Below are 20,148 nucleotides of genomic sequence, written 5' to 3'. Positions count from 1 at the left end.
TTTCATTTCTAAAGAGTTGGAGTTTTTTAAGAGGTTAAACATTAGCTTTGAACTTTGTTATCCTGTTTGTGTGCACTATTTTAAATCACTTCAGGTTTTTCCCACTGAAGACTTCCATGCTTTATACATTATTACAAAGTTAATGCTTGCTTAATTTAGATTGCAAAGCAACATATCATTACAATTTGTTTTGTTATTGACTGTTGGGCCATAAGAATTTATTTTTTTAAATGGTAACTTATTTCCTGCCACCTTTGCTCAAAATCCTCTCTAAAGTTGACATTTTTAAATTGCTGATGCTGTCTGAAGCAGTTTGGTGAATAGCAGGGTGGGAGGGAGTTGCAGTTGTTGGTTGAATGCCAGCTTCCATCTCAGAGCCTTTACTTCCTTGAGAAGATAAATTCATTCATCAGGGTGGGAAAATTAACCCAGAATGATACATTCTCAAGGCCAAGAACAACAAATAGAATTGTGTATCAAAGGTTCCAGAGGACAGTTATCTAATATCCACTAGGAAAACGTTCAGAATGGACACAAGCACAAGTTCTGTATTCTTTACAGTGGGTGTGGTGGTAGACAGTTGTTGATAGAAGGATATGGTTTATTGGACTGAAACTACAAAAGCATGGATTTTAAATAAAACATTAACCCTGGGCTTTCGGAAAGTAGGTAGGATGAATAGGCTTTATTGTTCTGGGCCTTACTGAAGTTTGTGTCTCTTCCTTATGTTCTGTCTATGTAACTATAATGGATCTAGTTGATCAATTTATAAAACAACCTTTTGAAAAAAATCAGATTAGAGCAATTCTCCCTCCCTAGCTGTTTGTCAGCAGCCACATGGCATAAATGCCAAGTTTCTTCTAGGATAACTCCTGTTAGCAAAGTCAGACTATAGATTACTGATAAAAAGCAAATCCTAATGGGTGAGGATTAAGATTTCACAATGGGGTCCAGCATTTATTTGCACAGACTCTCCTTTTCTTCCTGAGGCATTTCATGACCTAGCCTGCTGAAAAACTCTAGAAAATAATTGTGTGGCTCTGCTAAGTTTCAGCTGAAGGGCTTAACAAGACCTCATGAAACATAACATTTCCTCTGAAGTAGTCCCAGACCATTAGCTAATGGACAAGACATAACATGGACATAATGCAGAGGAAAGGTTCTTTAGATTTTGTTTAGTTTGTTTCTGTTTTAAAGTCATTGGGAGATGGGCCCAGGCTATAAAATTTGGATCCAGATCAAGAGTTCATCGATGGGGTTTGGAATCTGACAGCCCGTTTTGGGCTCATTTGTTGTTTGATCATCCAGGTTTCATTGTGTCCTCTGTAGGACAAGGCTCCACTCTTGTGACAGACTCTTCCCTTTTTACTCACGCACAAGTGCCACGGACTTCAGTGGCACTTGTGCAACCAAGGGTAGTACTTTTTCCCCTGTATTACCAACATCCAAATTCTGATTTAGATATAAGCATATAGCCTGGGGTGGGCAATAATTTTTTACTGGGGGCCACTTCAGAAATTTTTGAAGTGGTCGGGGCAGCACTGGAAGGGGAGGGGCCTCAGGTCGGAAGGGTCAGAGCTACGATACTTCCCTGCTTCCCCACCCACAGACCCTGATTGGTCTGGCAGTGGGGGAACATGTGAAGTGTTCCTCCCCCAGAGATTCCCCCTAGGCTCCCATGCTCTTGGTGGTGGGAGGAGACTTCATGCACTCCCACTTCTGCCCTCAGGCTAATCAGGGCTTGGGAGTGAGGAAGCGCGCAAAGTCTCCTCCTGCCCTGCCAGGAGCATGTGGCGCTTTTAAGCGCCATGTGCTCCTTGCATGGTGGGGGCAGGGCAGAGGAAACTTTGTGCACTCCCGCCCCCCCACAGGCCCAGATTGGCCTGGGGATGGGGGAGCAGCAGGGCTTCTGTGAGCAAGATCAACCCTCTTGGCGGGCCAGATCCAGCCTGCAGAGGCCCTTTTGCCTACTGTTAAGAATCTTATATTTGTGTGGTGATTTTCATGGGTATCACAAGGGGGAGTACCTAGTGTGTCTGGAGCCTGCAGATAAATAGTGTCAGAACACATGAACTACATGAGGACAAAGAATTTTCCAACCCAGAAAAAGGGCAGCAGATATGTCTTCACTGTTCAGTCATCAACAGATGTGACTCTAATGGACAGTTGTATGAACTCCAGATGCTTTGATTGTGATGTCTTTTAAAAACACCCAAGGAGAATGGATGTAGCTTAGGGATATATTGATAGATTTTACCCAGAAGGATAAGAGAGGTGGGCATTCAGGAATGAAAATGTCTATAGGCACCATTTCAGACAGAGAGGCTTCAGAATCAGATGCATGGGCATGACACATCTGACTGAAAATTTTAGACTTTGCACTGTCTGACTTCTAGCATCCTTGAAAAGCAAAGTAAATTTCTTAAGAATCTCTTCTTCGGACCTTTTTCTTAGCTACGATATTAAAGTGTGAGTGGTTCAGTGCAAATATAACAGGTAATCAGGCAGCCAGGTGGAATTGTAAATATTCAAACAACCTAATGAAAAATTGTGTTTTCTCTTAGCATTTGATTTATACATTGTGAGATGTTTCTTTGGTGATTATTTGTAAATATTCGTATAATGAAAGATGCTGTGGTTTTATTTTTCTCATAATAAAAGTTGAGCTAGGATTCATACTGTAATTCCCATTGGGATAAAAAATGATCTATTGATCTTTATATGTAAATTAGAAGAAGGTATTTTGTAATATATCAGTTTAGTCCTTAAGGAGCTTATTGCAAACCCAGGGACTTGGGTTGTTGGGTTTGTATAAAGAATACATCCAAATTGTATCTGTATCTTTGCACAATTTGGGACTGAAATCCACCATTTATTGCAGGTGTACTATTTGTTTCCATATCCAGTATCAGCCTGCTGTCTCTAATCTTTACAAATACTTTTTCAGGTTGTTAAACTGAAAGGCCAGGTCCTATCTGTGATGTATCGTTTTCGTACCAAAAACCGGGAATGGATGTTAATTAGGACCAGCAGCTTCACCTTTCAGAACCCTTATTCTGATGAGATTGAATACATCATTTGCACCAACACTAATGTTAAGTAAGTGCTTTTCATGGAGCTTGAAATTTTTTTTTTAAATAATTTAATCTAAAATCATATTATAACCAATGTAAAAACTCGCAGTCAGGTTCTTATGGTGGCCTATTGATAGTTGCATTCATTTATCCTGACACTAAACCTGTGATGGGCAACCTAGGCTAGTGAGTGTGCCTCACGAGTGTCCCTCTTTTATCTCAGTGGGCTACAAGATTGTTGCAACTATGAGGGTCTCCTGGGATAGGGTAGTTTTGCTAATTGCGCTTGCGTACCCAGAATTTGCAGGGTGTGGCAACTGAACTGTAGTAGCGCTTTGATTGGATGCAGAGGGAATGCATGGCTCTCACAGCCAGTGTTGTGTGCAATGAGCACACACCTCATTTCGTGTGCCCTTGCTTTATATGTCACTTTAGGAAAAATCTGAGGGTGGACACAACCCTACGCATGGCCAACAGTAAACAAAACATCTCACAGGCCACACATAGCACTCCAATGGGCTGCATGCAGCCCTGCAGCCGCAGGTTGCTTGCCACTAATGCTACACTATAGTAGGATTATGTACAGGTGCTAACAAATAAATGCTTCTGTTTAACATATGTTCTTGCATATGTGTCATTAGCATATGGGTGCATCACACATTAAAAACAAATCTCATGAACACAGAAAAGCCTAATAGTTTTGATCTAGACTGCGTTGAAGCACAGGGCCTCCAGCAGCACAACATCTGCCCAGTTCAGGCTAGTTTGGGGAATCAATAAGGGTTGGCATTTTTCACCTCTTAGTAGTGAGTCCAAATCCAGTTCATTCGTGAGACGGGAGAGCAGTTAGTCCAGTTCATAAGCTCAAAGGGCAAGCTCATGTAAACAAGTCTCCTGCCTCTTGTGCGATATAACCATGTACGAGTCCTAGACCTGGCCTGCTTCTCCTTGATTCATCCCTCCTACTTTGCAGCCAGTAGTAGTTTGCTAAAGTAACTCCTGCATGGACCATGGTAGGAGAAGATTGGCACTTAACACTAACTTGGAGTTGGGGTCAAGGTTACAAAGACTAACAGCTCCTTTAATTCTTTTCATTGGCAGGGCAACATCTTGTGTGTGTTGGCAGCTTAATGCCTCCTTGATCCTTTAGAACTGTGTGCTCAAATCACCGCGAGTCTGAATTAATTTGTGACTACCCCCATAAGAAAGAGGCTGGTTTAGGAATGTTTAATCCCCAAATTGGTGTTACAGAGCTACTCCCAAAAGAGAAGTTCTCCTCAGAATCCAGTGCAGCCTAATTCATCACATAACCTCATAATGCAGACTGTCAGAGCCAATAGCTGCAGAAGCTAATTTAAGATGTTTTCTTCTGTTATGGATCTTCTCCCAATAAAATAGTAATCTGATCTTTTAAAATGTGTTTTGGACTAAGCTGGTGGGTTTTTAAACAAGTTTTTTAACTCAAAGGGGAAGTTGAAATGTTACAAACCTGTTAGAATGTGTAATGGAGATCTCAAACAAGCACTTAACGAATGTAGCTGGGCACTGATAAATTCACTGTCATACCCCCCTCTCCTGTGGCTTTGCATTTTATAAATATGGTAAGTGTTCTTCCTCTGTTTCAACTGTCACTTCTATTCTACCTTGTTTCTTAGAGTGCAGGGGAGGGAGAGGTGCAATGAGCCCATTTTTGCATATACTACCTATTGTCTTGCGCACCTATTGTCTGTGCACCAGAGTTTATAAGGGAATAACTTGGCTATGAGTTAAACTCCCAAAGTGCCCTGGAAGTCATGCTGAGATGAGAAAGTGCTAAGAATTACCAGAAAGATGTAACCTTTACAAGAATTATTTACCAAAAAATATTGTTTTTGTAATATCCTAACAAACAACGTTAGCTTACATCAGCAAAAATCTGATGTGCCAGACAGATAAACAGATGTTCAAGTGTACTGGAAGTTCACGAGCAAAAATAATGATCCTCTGTGGAAAAAAGGGGACGTAAGTTACATTTATAGGGCTCTGTATATTTTCACTGTATCAAAATGTAAGCTAACTTCAGAACTTGGTAAACAGTATTAGTCATTTGTGATCAGGCTGCAAAAGATTTTTTTTTTTTTTACCCGTTATGGTATGCAGTCTGTTATGCACTGACTTAAAATAAATGGTTAGAATTGGCTCTGAGGTCTCTTTGGTTGCTATAAAAAATACTTCTTGGTAACAAAAACTGTGCCTGAAAAAAAGGTCATACTGCCCATTTGGAGAAAGCAAATCTTGTGCATTGAAATCAGGGAGCTAGTTATTCAACTCCCTGATTGGCACATCCAAACATTTATGTATGCAAAAAAAAAAAACCCTCCATACTTTTGCATATAGGTATTTGCATACATAAAAAGAGTGCAAAATTTGAGAAAATTGCTAATAACTGGATACCAAACGAAATAATTGGTTTTTATTCCCAGGGTCCAGAGATCTACATTTTGACCTATAGGTTAAAAATTGTTTACCATTGTGCCATACTTTCCTTTTTCAAGACATTGTCCCTAGCGCACACTGGGATAAATAAAATAGTGCTAGTATCTGTAGCCCTGTCGTATCTATCCTTATTTGGTTTTAAAAACAAACCAGAGGTGTTGCCCTAATATGGAGATTGAGTGCAGTTGGTGTGACAGATGATGTTTCCATGTTATCTCTTATACAAGATATTACTAATTGTTTTTCTTCTTTCCTCCTTAGGAGAGATTTTTTTTAAGTTCATAAATGTAAATACTAGGGATGTTAAATATTGGTTTATTGAACAGTCGATTAACCTCATTAATTCTTACTGGTTACTTGAGTATCTATATTTCCCGGAGGTGGGGCCAGCAGCCAGTGCACTTCGGCCCCACTCCCAGGGATCCCCCTCCCACTCCCACATAGCTGCCTCTGTATCAGAAACAGCAGCATGGGATGCCAGGCGGGAGCTGGTCTATGAGGGGAGCAAGTTTTAAAACAAGGCAGCAGCACGTGTTGGCAGCTGCTAGGGTTGACAGGTGCCCGGTATTTGTGCCTTCCGTCAGGTAAAAAAATTCAGAAAATACCAGACGTAAAACTTTTGCTGGGCTTTTTTTTTCTTCAACAGAATTTTTCCCTGTTTTTTTGGCGGGGGGAGGTTCAGTATTTTTTGTTAAACCATCTGGCAACCCTACCAGCAGCCCCTGTCCGGGGTGGAAGTCTGACCTCCCAGACACCGCGTGAGCTGGAACTGAGCCAGGCTGCCTGCCCATCTGTCTCCTAATACACTTCAAATGCAGAGCTGCAGCAGGAGTAGGTCCCGGACCTGTCACAAGGTGGGACTGAGCCGGGCTGCTGGCCAGCCCGCTAAAAAATGTACTGGTGGAGTGTGGGATGGAATGTGTGTAATTAACCTACAAGCTTTTGCTTATAGGCTAATTGGCTACACTATTAGATCCCTGGTAAATGCTAGATTAAAAGGAACAAAACAGAACATGTCTGTCTATTTGATGTTCACATGACTTATTTTTTCTTTTTCCCACTTTCTCTCCCCTCCATACACACATGCACTGGTTATTGTTATGTTTACCCTGCTTATGGATAATGTTATTTTCTGGATACTCTGGGGCAGAGTTTCAGCTGTTGCCATGTTTGCCTGATCAGCCACAAAAACAAGAAAAAAACTGTGTGACTTAGCTTAAATAATATATGTCTAACCCTTGTTTTATTTTTGGATTTTATTTCATGGTGGTAATTTTAAAGATCTTGAAGGAAGCATTTACCATGTGTTTTTGAATTTGTATTTTAAAAATTGTATTCATTTTACCCCTCTGTGTTAGTTTTAAAACATGGCTCTATCTTATAGGAATGATGGCCTGAGGCTAAGCCATTATATTAATTTGTTTGATTTAGTATATAGATTTATGTACATAATTAGATATCTGTTGAATTTAGAAAGAAATCTGCCAGTGCTTTCTATTAATAGAAAGCTTTTATTTTGCATTGCCCAGTGAATTCAGTTTGTTTTCCAAAAAAGACTGCAGAGGGCAGTAGTGGTCATGGTTGTTTTTTATGATCTTGCTTTGCAACTTGAAGCAGTTGACTTTCCCAGCTTAGTTTCTGTGTGGAAGGGTAACTAAATGTTGGGTTCAAATGTTCATTTAGTACCTTGCCAAAAAAAAAAAGGAAAAGGTTAGCTTGGTTTCTTTTGGATAGAATCATCCAAAAGAAACTTCCTGTAGAAATGAAGCGTTTAATGGTTAGCATTTGCACTGTGCTCAGCTGAAAAGGACAGCCCTACATCTCACCTCACCACGTCTTCTTCCTCTTGGAGTTCCAGTAAAAACTGACTAACATTTATGTAACACACAAGTTGAGCTGTCTTTGAACAAACCCATCTACCCTGAAAAGAACAAACATTTTCTTAATTTTGTATGTACACAGAGCAGATGTGAGTTGTTTTCTGAGCTTTAGAGAATGTGATGTTTTCATTTCTCATAAACCTGACTGGATAATTGTGTGTATTGATGAACCCTGGACTTTTGTAGGTCTTGAAATATTGTTGTGGTAGACTTGCAGTCCACTGAAGGATCTGATACAGGTTGAATTCTGTTAATACAGTTTTACCTAAGCAAATACTAGAATAAAAGACCCTGTACAAGTTTCCTTGTAAAAGTGGAATTCTGGATAAATAAATGAACAGCTCTGGTATGGTTAATTTACTGAATTGGATACTGTAGGCCACTTGTGAAATCAGCTGTTTGTGAGATTTTAGCCCATGATAGTGAGGATACCACAAAATTAGGGATGTTAATTTTAGTTTAATCAACTAGTCGACGGATTTTCCATCATCTAGTCAATTAGTCCATAAGTGGGTGTGTTGCGGCAGCATTTTAAATGTATTAAGAGCTGGCAGGCTCTTAAAAGGCTGAAGCATAGCAGTGGGGACCTAGTGTGAACTGGAACAGCTGATTCCTAGCTCACACTGGGTCTATTCCCCCTCCCCCCTGCTGTGCTTTACCCTTTTAAATGTATTAAAAGCCTGCTGGCTCTTAACATATTTAAAAGGCTGGTACAGAGACACAGCGTCTGGGACTGAGCGCAAGCTGGGAATCAGCTGATTCCCAACTTGTGCCTGGTCCCTGCTACTCCCCTACCCCCATGGAGACAGTGCTGAGGGGACCCAGCTTTTAAGTTGGCTCCCCCCAACACTGGCTCCTTCCCTCCCCTAGAGAAGCAACTAGTCGAGGGATTAGTCAACTATCCAATAAGCTTTTGCTTATCGAATAGTCGACTAGTCGCTTACATCCCTACACAAAAGCTTACTTTCAAAGTAATAACCGGGACCACAGGCATCTGTTACTAATAAAAGTAGCCTAGGAGTAATATCTCAAGACTACATCTACTCATTTTTCCACAGCAAGAAAACTACTCCCCCCTCTAAAGTTTGAATTCTTCTTGACTATTTTGAAGCCATGACAATAAGCTGGTGATTCCAGAGTTTATACAGAGACACACGGATAATCAACTAGAAAATTGTCCAATTTCAAAAGGAAACTCGTACAGCGTCTTTTATTCCATCATTCCCTTAGATAAATCTGTATTAATGAATTCTTCATGTTTACTGAACAATGTCAGCTCAGAGAGAGGATTTCACAGGGACTCTGAGGTATTCTCAGTTGACCCAGACAACATTCCATTTCCAATGTAGGAGATCATCTTTTGATCCAGAAAATTCATCTTTCATAGCTTCCTCTAAGCCACGATTCCCAAAATCAAAAGCAACGTCAGTTTTGGCTTTCACTTGCAAGCCAATACAAGAGGATTGATGATTTTTTTTTCCAAAACCAGAGCCATTCTGGCTTGTCCCATTGTTACACCTCTGATTTGGAAATCTAATGATTAAAGGGATATATATGTAATAATCATCTATTCAGAAGGGCAGGCAGTGAGGAAGTATCTAACTCCATCCCAACAACAAGTCAATTATGCCCAGGTTGGCTGTTCCCTGAAACATTCCATATTTTCATAAAGTGCTAAAACAGCATTTGAGATGTTAATACTTGCAATAAAAATGAGAAACCCAGCCCATTTAGAACTGAGTAGTTTACACTACAGTGCAGTGCAGAGAAGATACATTTAAATATTTGTTCTTTATTGTTGGATTTTGTACAGCTTGCCTTCTAGGCAAATGTTGTAGTGTGATACTTATTTTGAAATCTAGGTTAACAAGTACCACTGATGAGTATCTTCAATTAGAGAGAGGTGGAAGAGTGCCTGGTTAGACAAGTGTGGGCAAACAAACCGAGTTAATTAAGTACGCTGTTTTGTTTGTTTCATTTGTATATCTATGGCTGAATTAAGAGAACACACTTGATATGGAATAGAAGAGGCCTAAAGTACTGTTTTATTGACACATGCACCGTATAGTCAGTAATAAAAATAACTGAAGCAATGTAATTAGCTTTCACTTTAACCACACAATTTAATGGGTTTTTATCATCCGAAGAATGGTGATTGGAAAAACTTGCCCATAGATTTCAGAGATTAAATTCGTTCCTGGAATTTGTTGGACAAGCATGTATTACAGCTTGCACCTCCCAAAACTGGAATTCTCTGGTCTGGCAACATCCGTGGTCCGGCTGGACCATGCATGTTCCTGGATCAAAGAACTCTGGTAGCCTAGTGACAGAAGGGCAATCCAGGAGGGGCTGGGCTTAAGCAGCGGAACAGGGCTGGGGTTGGTGGCAGCCCCTGGCAGCCTGCAGCACTGGGACCAAGTTGGGGCAACCCCCAGCAGTACAGGATAAAGCTGGAGACATCCCAAAGCAGCGCGGGGCCAGGGCCAGAGCCTGTGGGCTGCTGCAGGGTGGTAGCCCGTGGCAGCCTTAGCTGTACTGGCACGTAGGGCTGGAACCCCAGACACTCCCGGAAGTGGGGCCAGAGCCTGCAGTCCAGAGCCTGTGGAGCCCGACCATTCCGCAGCCCATCAGGATCAGAGCCCGGCAGCGCAGGCTGCTAGATCCCGGTAGGCAGTCCGGACGGGGCAGCAGCAGTCAGGCCAGTAACCCAACAGGCAGCCTGGCAGGGGCTGGAGGTAGGCTCCTGATCTCCCCTCCCCCCGCCCAAACTGGCAGAGTCAGCAGCTGGGGGCTATGGCAGGGAACCTGCTCTAGTCTGGCAAATTCCCTGGTGTCGGGTCTTGAGGGTGCCAGATAAGAGATGTCCAACACAGCTGTATTTGCTTATTATTAAAGAACCCTTTGTATATAGCAGTGGATTTTTTTAAGTCATATTTATTTTCTATTTGATAAACTATTAGTGATAATCCATGGCCCAAGGAATACTTGGGAAATAACTTTTCTGTTTGTGCCATATAATGCATCGAATGATATAGAATTATTATTGTACATCTCCAGCTGTTTGGGGTTTGATTCTCTGATTCAAGTTCTTGATAGTAAGAGTCAGTTTTTAAAATATGGTTTTGATAAGGATTTAACTTTCTGTAACATAGCCCAGAATTTATCTAGATGATCCAGATAGCTGAGGTCCATCTCCCAGGTACAGGTCACAGCAAGACCACACTGAATGGGTCAACTGCCTTTAAGCCCCTCGTGCCACAAGTAGACTCCCTAGATGTGACTACGCCTTTGTCATCACTTACTGGGAGATTAACCCTGTGGAGATCGAGCTCCGGGGCGTTGATTGAGTCTAATAAGGACGTGCTAAATCGATTGCTGATTGTGCTCACATCAACTCTGGGACTCCACCAGGTTGTGAAGAGTGAGGGAAGTCAATGGGGGAGTTTCTCTTATCGAACCCCTGCATGATAAGTCAAACTAAGGTACGTCAGCTGCAGCTACACTGTTCACATAGCTGGAGTTGCATACTTTAATCCAGGTCTACACTGTAGGAGAAAGTTGAACAAGATACACAACTCCTTATTAGACCTGCTAAATCAAACCCTGTGAGATTGATTTCTGCAGCATTGTCTCCTGGTAAGTAGAGGCAAGCCCTTAGTTCGACTTTGCCCCTCCCAGTGTAAACCTGGCCTATGAGACTGAAAGGAATCATTAGCAGGCCTAGTGCAAGCCAAATTTTTCTCTAATTGTCAAAAGCCAAAAAAGTCAAAGAAATTATTATACTCTGTAGAAACAGTATTGTTTTATGGAGAGTTTTGGAGTCTGCAGTGCTTGGCGTCATTAACAAATGTTCCACTCCCATCTTTAAGAGGCTAAAGCTTTAAACCGCTCAGGTCCTTCACTAAAGACCAAACCCAAATATTTATTATGAGCAAGTGAAGTAAGTGTTTCTAGTAAGTGTTTCTCTATCTCCAAAGTCCTTGCTTGAGAGGTCCCCCGAGGCTCATTCTTCTTCCTTACATTATTCAGTATCTGCATAAAGCAGTCAGCGGAGCCATTGAGACAACACAGGCTGAAATGACAGCAGCACACGGACCGTGCCCAGCTCTGCATCTCCTCTGTGTTCAGTATAAACAGCCTTGCTCTCAGCTTTCCTAGCCACTAGCCAGAATCATCCTTTCTTGGATGATGATCAGCTGCCTAAAGCTCGACTCTCCCACACTCAAAGTCATCTGCCCTCAGGTTTTTAAGTCAGTCTGCAACCGTCCTTCTTGTTGGTGTGAATTGATGCCCAAATAGCTGTGTTAATAAAAATGTCCATTTCTCTCTTCCTGCAGCTGGCCCCCAAAAGTCCGTATCCCCATTGTAATGGCCATAGACCTGGCTATGTGTTGCATGCTTTTGCTGTGGGCTTGATGGATGCAATTCATAACTAGAAACAAAGCCATTCACCGTGAAACAATTCCAAGTTGTACAAAAAACAGATCATCTGCTTAGCCATCAGTCACCAGAACACACCATCTAAGTACTCCAGTCTCAGGGCTGGCTTCTCATTAAATACAGAATCTAGTTTATGGTCTTCGTCCTAGGGTTCAAAGTCATACATGGAATTGGCCCTAATTATGTGGAGGGTCATGTCTCTGCATGACTGATAGCCACGCAGCACAGCTACATTCTGCAATCATAAACTTCTTAGCACATTAGAATTTTGTGGCAGTGGGACCTGTGGATTGCAGTGATTTATCCATACAACTTATTCTGATCTTCCAGGTAGGGTAAGAGAGAGAAGGCAGAAAGAGAGGAAAGGTATCCATGTTGCTTTCTTAATTTTGGGGAGATTCTTCTGCTCCGGTCCTAGATGCCGTGTAAGAATTTAGAATAAGTTTTCCAATTACAGGCAGTCCCCGGGTTACGTGGATCCGACTTATGTTGGATCCCTACTTAAGAACGGGGTGCTGCACCCCCCCCCCCCCAGCAGACCGCCGAGACGCGCCGCGGCGGTCCCGCCACGCACGTCCTCCACGGCGAGAAAAGCCTGGTCTGCTGGGGGGGGGGGCAACTAGCTGCGCTCCCCTCACCCCCCAGCAGACCAGGGAGATGCGGAGTGGCTTTTCTCGCTGTGGAGGACGCAGGCGGCGGGACCGCCCAGATGTGCCGTGGTCCCGCCGCCCGCGTCCTCCGCGGCTTTGCTCCGTGTCTCCTTGGTCTGCTGGGGAGTTACGTGGATCCGACTTATGTCGGATCCCTATTTAAGAACGGGGAGCTGCGCCCCCCCCCCCCCCCAGCAGACCGCCGAGACGCACCGCGGCAGTCCCGCCGCCCACGTCCTCCGCGGTAAGAAAAGCCTGGTCTGCTGGGGGGGGGGGCGCACTAGCTGCGCCCCCTCCCCCCCCAGCAGACCAGGGAGACGCGGAGCACTTCTTAGGTGCTAAGGATTTATATCTTTTTTAAAAAAACAGTGAAAGAAGATAAAGATACAGAAAATACATTAATGGCTATATAAACTTAAAGTATAAAAAAATCTTTAAATACATTATATATTTTGTAAAGTGTATGCAAGTTACACTTAGTTAAAGCTAATAAGATTATATATTTATGTATTAGTAGTGTCCTTAAAAGGCTTTATAGATAATAAATGTGTAATTTCCATTGACTACTCAATTAGTCGATAAGGGAGTTCATTGCGGCTGTGTTTTTTAAATATAGTAAGAGCTACCAGGCTGTTAATACATTTAAAAAGCAGAGCCGCAGTGTCTGGGACCCGGTGTGAGCCGGGACTGCTGAGTCCTAGCTTGTGCTGCTTCTCCTGCCCCACCACGGAGGCATTGCTGAGGGTAACCAGCTTTTAAGCTAGCTCCCCCAGCACCAGTTCCCGCTCTCCCCTCCCCCCGCCCACACTTACTGTCTCTGTTACAGAGGCAGCAAAGGGGAAGGGGAAGTGACTAGTTGAGTCGCTTACGTCCCTAGTTCAGGCAATAGCACAGGACAGGGCTGGGCAAAGTAGCTTTTAGAGGGCTCGCGGCCCCACTCCTAATTTATTGCCTGACAGCCACCCAGGGTTGCTGTGCTATTTAAAGAGTTCCCAGTTGTGGCACTACTCTGGCAGGGGATGGAGCCACAAGCCCTTTAAATAGCTGCAGCCACCCCAGGTGGCTGCCAGGCAATGCAGTAGCAGCAGGGCCAGGAGTTACAAGCTCTTTGCAGTGTTTTTAATTCAAAACATCAAGCCCCAGACAACTCTGGAAGGAGGCAAGCCCCCAGCTACGCCCCTTCCAGCCTGTGATCACATACCAAAATTCATTAAGTGGTCCCCTTGCCAAAATGATTGCCCATCCCCACCTTAGGACTTAGCAGACCCATGTTCAAGTCCTTTCTTTGCCACAGACTTACTTTGTGACCTTTGGCAAGTTGTTTAGCCTCTCTGGGTCCCATTCCCCACTGATAAAATGGGGATGATAATATTTCTTAAGGCTGTTGTGAGGATAAATACACTAAAAGATTGTGAAAATCTTTGAAGTCTACTGATGAAAAGCACTATAAGAGTTATATAAGTTGTATTTTATAGTTAAATATTGAAATAATAGTGCCATAATTGGGTCAGGAATCTGATGGATAATAAAGCAAGGAAATAATTATTCTACCTGTAGACTGATATGGACCTGATGCTGCATCAATTCAAGCTGACGGGCACTTTAATGCTGACTGTGCAGGAACAGGCCCTGTGTATTACTCTCTAATTCACAGAGATGACTCGTTTTTCTTAACATAAATGTCATTTATGAAAAAGTTGGGTGCGTAAGGGATATAGCCCAAAATACTTGAAAACTCAGTGGGAGTTTTGGTGTGTGAGGCTTTGTTGACCCCTCTATGCGCAGCAAGAATTTTAATATGTTTTGAGGTTTTCTCAGTAAGAGATCTTTTAAAATATTTTGGCGTTGCGGGAAATGACTTGTCAACAGAGACTCTGAAAGCGGTCACATTTGTTAGGCATTTGTTATGGGAATTTAAAGGAGCGAGCCAAGTCTTCTCTTTTCATTTCTTAATTATTTTTTGTAACTCGTCATTGTCTTTTATATTTGCAGGCAACTTCAGCAACAGCAAGCTGAGCTTGAAGTACATCAGAGAGATGGGTTGTCATCCTATGACTTATCTCAGGTAATATCTCTGAACGGGTTTTTTTTTTAAATACCCGTGTCTCTGATCTTTTAAATGTAAAGTGATTGAGGATCTAAACAAATCAAAAACAGAGACTATATTTGAGCTCTTTCGTATTAAATATGGGAGCAGAATTACATTCTTTTTTGCATACATCAACAACAGGTACCTGTTCCAAATATACCAGCTAATGTTCATGAGGGTGGAAAGCCAGTGGAAAAACCAGACACTATCTTCTCCCAGGAGAGAGATCCTAGGTTTGCTGAGATGTTTGCAGGAATAACTGCTTGTAAGTGAGAGCCTCTGTATTTAATTTTTAATATTACTGATGTAAGCTGTATTCTTGACCTTAAGTACCATTACATAGCATGTAATTGCCTTCGTTTTCAGTTTAAACTGATGTTCCTGAAAATTTGCCAGGTTTTACAAAAAGTATCGTTCTTTTTTTTTCTGATTTTCACCCTACTTTTGCATCATTCAATTTTATTAAAACTTGTTTTATTGGGAAAATACAATAAATTGCATGAGATGTCTGTAATAAGACCAGCAGTCTCAAACTCACGGCCCGTAGGCCATTCCTGGCCAGTGCAGTTGCATAATCCAGTCTGAGGTGAGGGTTCTGTTCATTCCTTTCCCCCGAATGAAATGGCCTCCAGAATTATTGCGTGTCCTGGCGTGGCAGTAGTGGTCGGGATCCTTGCAGCCGCAGGAAAGGGGCAGGACATGGGGGACAGGAACGGACAGCCCTTTCCCCGCACCACCACCCTTGGCCCTCCAGGACTCCCAGGCCAGATTGTGCAACTGTTCTGGCTGTGGGCCGAGAGTTTGAAACCTTTAATAAAGACAATGGATTAGTCTGTGTGTATGTATAAAGCTGCCTCTTGAAATAAGGCTATGTATTAGTCTACAAGGTACAGTCAATAACAAGCAGGCATGCACACAAGCTCTGAGGAATGTGAGCATTGGAGCATACTGAAGAATCTCACACCTACCTAACACATTTTAAACTGTTAGCAGATAACGATTTAAGATTTAACATGCTTGACAAATTTTGAATAACTTTCAGAATACAGGGAAGTATTCAAAAGTTTTTTAAAAAACAAACAGAAGGAATAAACCATATGAAGAAAGATTAAAAAGATGGGACTTTTCGTCTTAGAAAAGAGGAGACTAAAGGGGGATATGATAAAGGTCTATAAAAGCATGACCTGTGTGGAGAAAGTGAATAAAGAAAAGTTATTTACTTATTCCCATAACTTAAGAATTAAGGGTCACCAAATGAAATCAATAGGTAGCAGGTTTAAAACAAACAAAGGAAAGTACTTCTTCACGCAACACACAGTCAATCTATGGAACTCCTTGCCAGAGGATGTTGGGAATTCCAGGACTTTAACTAGGGTTTAAAAAAAATCATGGAGTCCATTAATGGCTATAGCCAGGACGTATAGGAATGGTGTCCCTAGTCTTTGTCAGAAGCTGGGAATGGGTGACAGGGGGGAGGAGGGGAGATCACTTATTACCTTTCCTGTTCATTCCCTCTGGGGGCACGTAGCCTTGGCCACTGTTGGAAGATGGGATACTGAGCTAGATGGACCTTTGGTCTGACCCAGTATGGCCATTCTTATGTTGTTAAAGGATAAAGTTGAGTGTCTGTGCTGCAAATGGTGTGGACAGAATATTAAATATAAATATTTATAGGCTTATAGTTCTAAGTCTACAACAGTAAACTCTTAGTTCAAATGAAAAAAACTCCCAAGTGGCATTGTGTTTGGAGTTCTGTTTTAGTTCTGCAGGAAGCCACACTGATGAACAGCATTCAAAGCTTTAATCTACTGAAAACATTTTCTCCCTGTCTTTCCAGTCACCAAAATAAGTTCTAGTATTTACCCCCAGCACTGATTTTCACCTGTTTCTGTTGTGGTGCTGATAAGCACTGATAAATTCACAGGGAAAATTAAATAAAATAAAAACTGAAAATGAAGGGCCCAAGTAATGTGAAGCTCTATTTTGAAAGGGAGGAAAAAAGGCATTGTGGCCGAGAAGCCACTAGGCAAGTGAGTCTCCAAGAATGATGCATCGAATTGGTTGGAAATAAATATTTCCCTTCAAAAATGAAGCTGAACAAAACTCAGGAAGTTAGAGAGCAGGTGGATATGTTGTCCACTTAGAAGCCACTCTCTGTTCTCACTGAGTGCCGGTCTACACGATGGGGACAAGTCCATCTAAACCAGCGGTCTCCAATCTTTTTAACCCCAAGATCACTTTTTCAATGTAAGTGCAATGTAAGACCTACCTCAAACCCAAATACCTTTGCCACGCTTCTGCTGGGCATGGTTCCCCATTACTGATCAATGGGAACTGCAGGAGCGGTGTCTGCAGGCAAGGACAGCATGTGGAGACCCCTGCTCTGCCCCTCTCGAGGGCTGCAGGGACATGCCAGCCACATCCAGGAGCAGCAGTTACCACAGGGATAACTACTCCAGCCAGGACAGGTTAAACATTTTAGAATTCACTACTCAAAGAATTAAATGTAAACGTAAGAGAGAAATGAAAATTATGAAATGCACAGACCAGTCAAAAACAACTCACTTTGCAAGCAGTAAAAGAAGTAACAACCCCCCATGTGTGTTGGGTCAGGAGATGAGAGTGAAGCTCAGTGAGTGTTTGTGAGAATGACAGACTCACGCAGTGTGTGAGAGTGACAGAGATTTGCATTGCCAAGCTCCCTCCATCCCCTTCTCTCTGTGTGGAGACAGGGTACAGGAGTGAGGGAGGAGGGACACCCTGACATCAACACTCTGCCGCTTCTCCCTCCCACACCCTGCACAGCAAACAGGAGGCTCCCAGCGGGGCCGCTCCAAGGCAGAGGGCAGGAGCAGCATGACGGTGGTTGGAGGAGCAACTGAAGTGCCAGCGCTTGATAGCTTCCTGGCCAAACCAGTCAGGGTCACCTGTGAGAGGCTCCAAGATCTACCGGTAGATCCAAGATCAGATCAACATAGCTTAGCCCTATTTACTGCAGGGTCCACACATGCTGGGTTGACAGAAGAAACTCTCCCATCAACTCCCCTTTCTCAGCTTGTTCTGGTGGAGTAACGGAGTTGAAGGGAGAGTGATCAGTGATGGATTTAGTGAGTTGTCTATAGATTGTTCAATCAACCCAGTGGCTCTATCGCCACAGGATGGATTCACCCCTTAGTAGAGGCGTACCTTAGTAGCCACATCTTTTCCATGCAGTCATGAATAGTAGCTGTCCTTTTCTCAGAGGTACACTTGTGCAGTGCAATTCATAAAAAGAGGTTTAATAGATCTTCCAGTTTTAGAAGCTATAAGTAGCTTTCTTTCTCATAAAGTGCATGTCAGTGTGGCTCATTGAGATGGTCTGCAATAGCAGTTCTATTAAGACTAAGATTGGCTTACAATTTTATATAAAAAAAATTCTATTTTGCATGTTTTTAGGGCTAATGTTTTTCCTTGTTTATTTTTTAGTAGTTTGCTGTTCGCCTTCCCCACTTCCCCGAGTGAAAACGTTTTATGTTTGTTTTAAATAAATCAGTCGGCTGAGCTATGTCAGCTGGTGTCTTGCAGCGAGGGAGGAAACGACCCATTGTGTTTAACTACAGGCGTATAAGGAGATGACCTCACTGCAGGGGTTTCTTTATGTACAGTTTGACCTTTTCAAACTGTGAGGGCATGTCATTTCAGTAGAGACTTGATATTCTGTCCCTGTGTGGCTGAGAGTTCTGCTATTCCTGTTCTTCCTTGTCAGTGAAGTCAGTGTCTGAGTCCATAAAGGGGGTCTTCTGGAAGGGAGCAAGACTCCAACTCTAAACATTGGAACAATGTTTTCCAAGCGAGAACAAGCTGCTTTATTGGCTAATGTTCAAACAGCTCTGAACTGTTTGTGTGGCTAGGTCAGGGTTGAGGGTCTAGCAAGCTGAGAAGGTGAGCTATGGAGCTGTGTTCTTGGAAATGCCATTTCGCTTTTCATTTCTAGCAATTTACAAGCTGTGCTCTTTTTTTTTCTGTGCTCCATGTGAGAGTAGCTCATGGGAGTCATGATCAAGGACTCTTTTAACGATAAAAAAGGATGTTTGTCCGTTAGAAATGTGTTGAGTGTCCAAAAACAATATTGACAAACCTGCAGGCTGCTTGCAGACACTTGCATTGTATTGATACTAGAGCTCTTTATCCAGTTTGGCTTCTAGAAATAGCTTAGGACAGACAAACACAGGATTGACGGAGTGGGGCAGATGCAGGGCAGCCATCAGCTACATGTTTTATTAAAATAAAAGACATCATGCTTTATCCATCCATGCCTTTTGAGCAGCAGCCATTTTGAGATAAAGTTCAATGCAGGGCCACTAGAGGTTGCTGGTGAGCTTTGAGGCAAGTTGGGCAATTTAGCTGCCCAGTGGAGAAGATGGGAGGGCAGTCACCAGAGCCGCTCACGTCCCTGCCTGCGCCTCCATCCTGCTCCCAGCCGGTTCCAGGCTCTCCACAGTTTGGTCCCACTCTCCCCTGCCCTGAGTCATTTGTAGCATCCCAGCTCCCCCTGTGCTGACCTGCAGGCACGCTGCCCTACCAGTCCCAGCAACCACAGCAGACGGGGTGGGGAGAGGGCCCATTTCTGCTAGGAGAGGAACGGAAAGGAGGGAGAGGTTCCAGCCACTTTTGGCCTCACCGGTGATCAGGGAGAGATGAGGGATCCTGGCAGGACCCCTCAGACTCCTCTCCCTGGAAAGGATGGGACGAGGTGACCCTCTCCCCTTTCGATCCCACTATGACCAAGGAGGGCCTGCCTCCATCTCCCTCCCCATCTGTTGTATGCCTGGAGTCTGTGCCCTAAAGTGTTGTGTTCTAACTGCCCCTTGAAAACCTTGCAGGTGGGCTCTAAAAGGTACCTACTTTACTAGCATGGTCTATATGGCACAGGTAGAGCACAACGCAGTAGGGCATTCTCCTGGTACCGCCTGCCAAACCTCGACTGCACGCATGCCACACAGACGGAGGAGAAAAATTCCCTGTAGCTAACTCCAAACTGAGGACATTCCTTCTCCCCTCTCCCTTCTTTATTTTGCGTCTGCACATTCTAAACTCAACACTCTGGTCATCTGAAGAAGTGGGCTGTGCCCACGAAAGCTCATGATGCCCTCTATCTGTTTGTTAATCTATAAAGTGCTACCAGACCATTTGTTGTTTTTAAAGTCTATTGCAAATCAATGTCAGGCTATTGTTATGCCTTAAGAGAAGAACAGGGAGGCAGAGAGGGAAAGGGCAAGAAACAGTGGGCTGGATCTTGAGGTGTGACTAAAGCAGATTAACACTCTCCCAATCCTCACTCAACACCTGGAAACTGCTATTATCTGCCAGCAGCTCCCAGCAGCTGTTTTGGCAGTTGGTGATGATAAGAGCAGAGGGATACCACAGTCATGCCCTGTGGCGTTCTCTTTTGGGCAATTCTGTGACACCCTTCGGTTCAGGAATCCATGAAAGGTCAGCCAGTGCTAAGGATCTAGAACAGCTTCATATTGCCCAGCTACTGCAGGGTAACTGCTGATAGA

General features: G+C 43.2%; 1 protein-coding gene across 6 annotated transcripts in view; it reads left to right on the top strand.

Annotated features, from left to right (window-relative positions):
• Positions 1–20,148, top strand: part of ARNT2 (aryl hydrocarbon receptor nuclear translocator 2) — a 172,804-nt gene that overhangs the window by 126,464 nt on the left and 26,192 nt on the right. For all 6 annotated transcript variants that reach the window (XM_075897104.2, XM_075897103.2, XM_075897106.2 and 3 more), the window contains 3 exons: positions 2,948–3,099; positions 14,512–14,584; positions 14,750–14,873. In XM_075897104.2, coding sequence (XP_075753219.1) covers positions 2,948–3,099; positions 14,512–14,584; positions 14,750–14,873 — 349 coding nt within the window. The remainder of the gene's footprint in view (positions 1–2,947; positions 3,100–14,511; positions 14,585–14,749; positions 14,874–20,148) is intronic.

Source organism: Pelodiscus sinensis, chromosome 14 (assembly GCF_052426305.1).
Source record: "Pelodiscus sinensis isolate ZL-2025 chromosome 14, ASM5242630v1, whole genome shotgun sequence".
NCBI lineage: Eukaryota > Metazoa > Chordata > Testudines > Trionychidae > Pelodiscus > Pelodiscus sinensis.
This window is presented reverse-complemented; position numbering and strand designations above follow the sequence as displayed.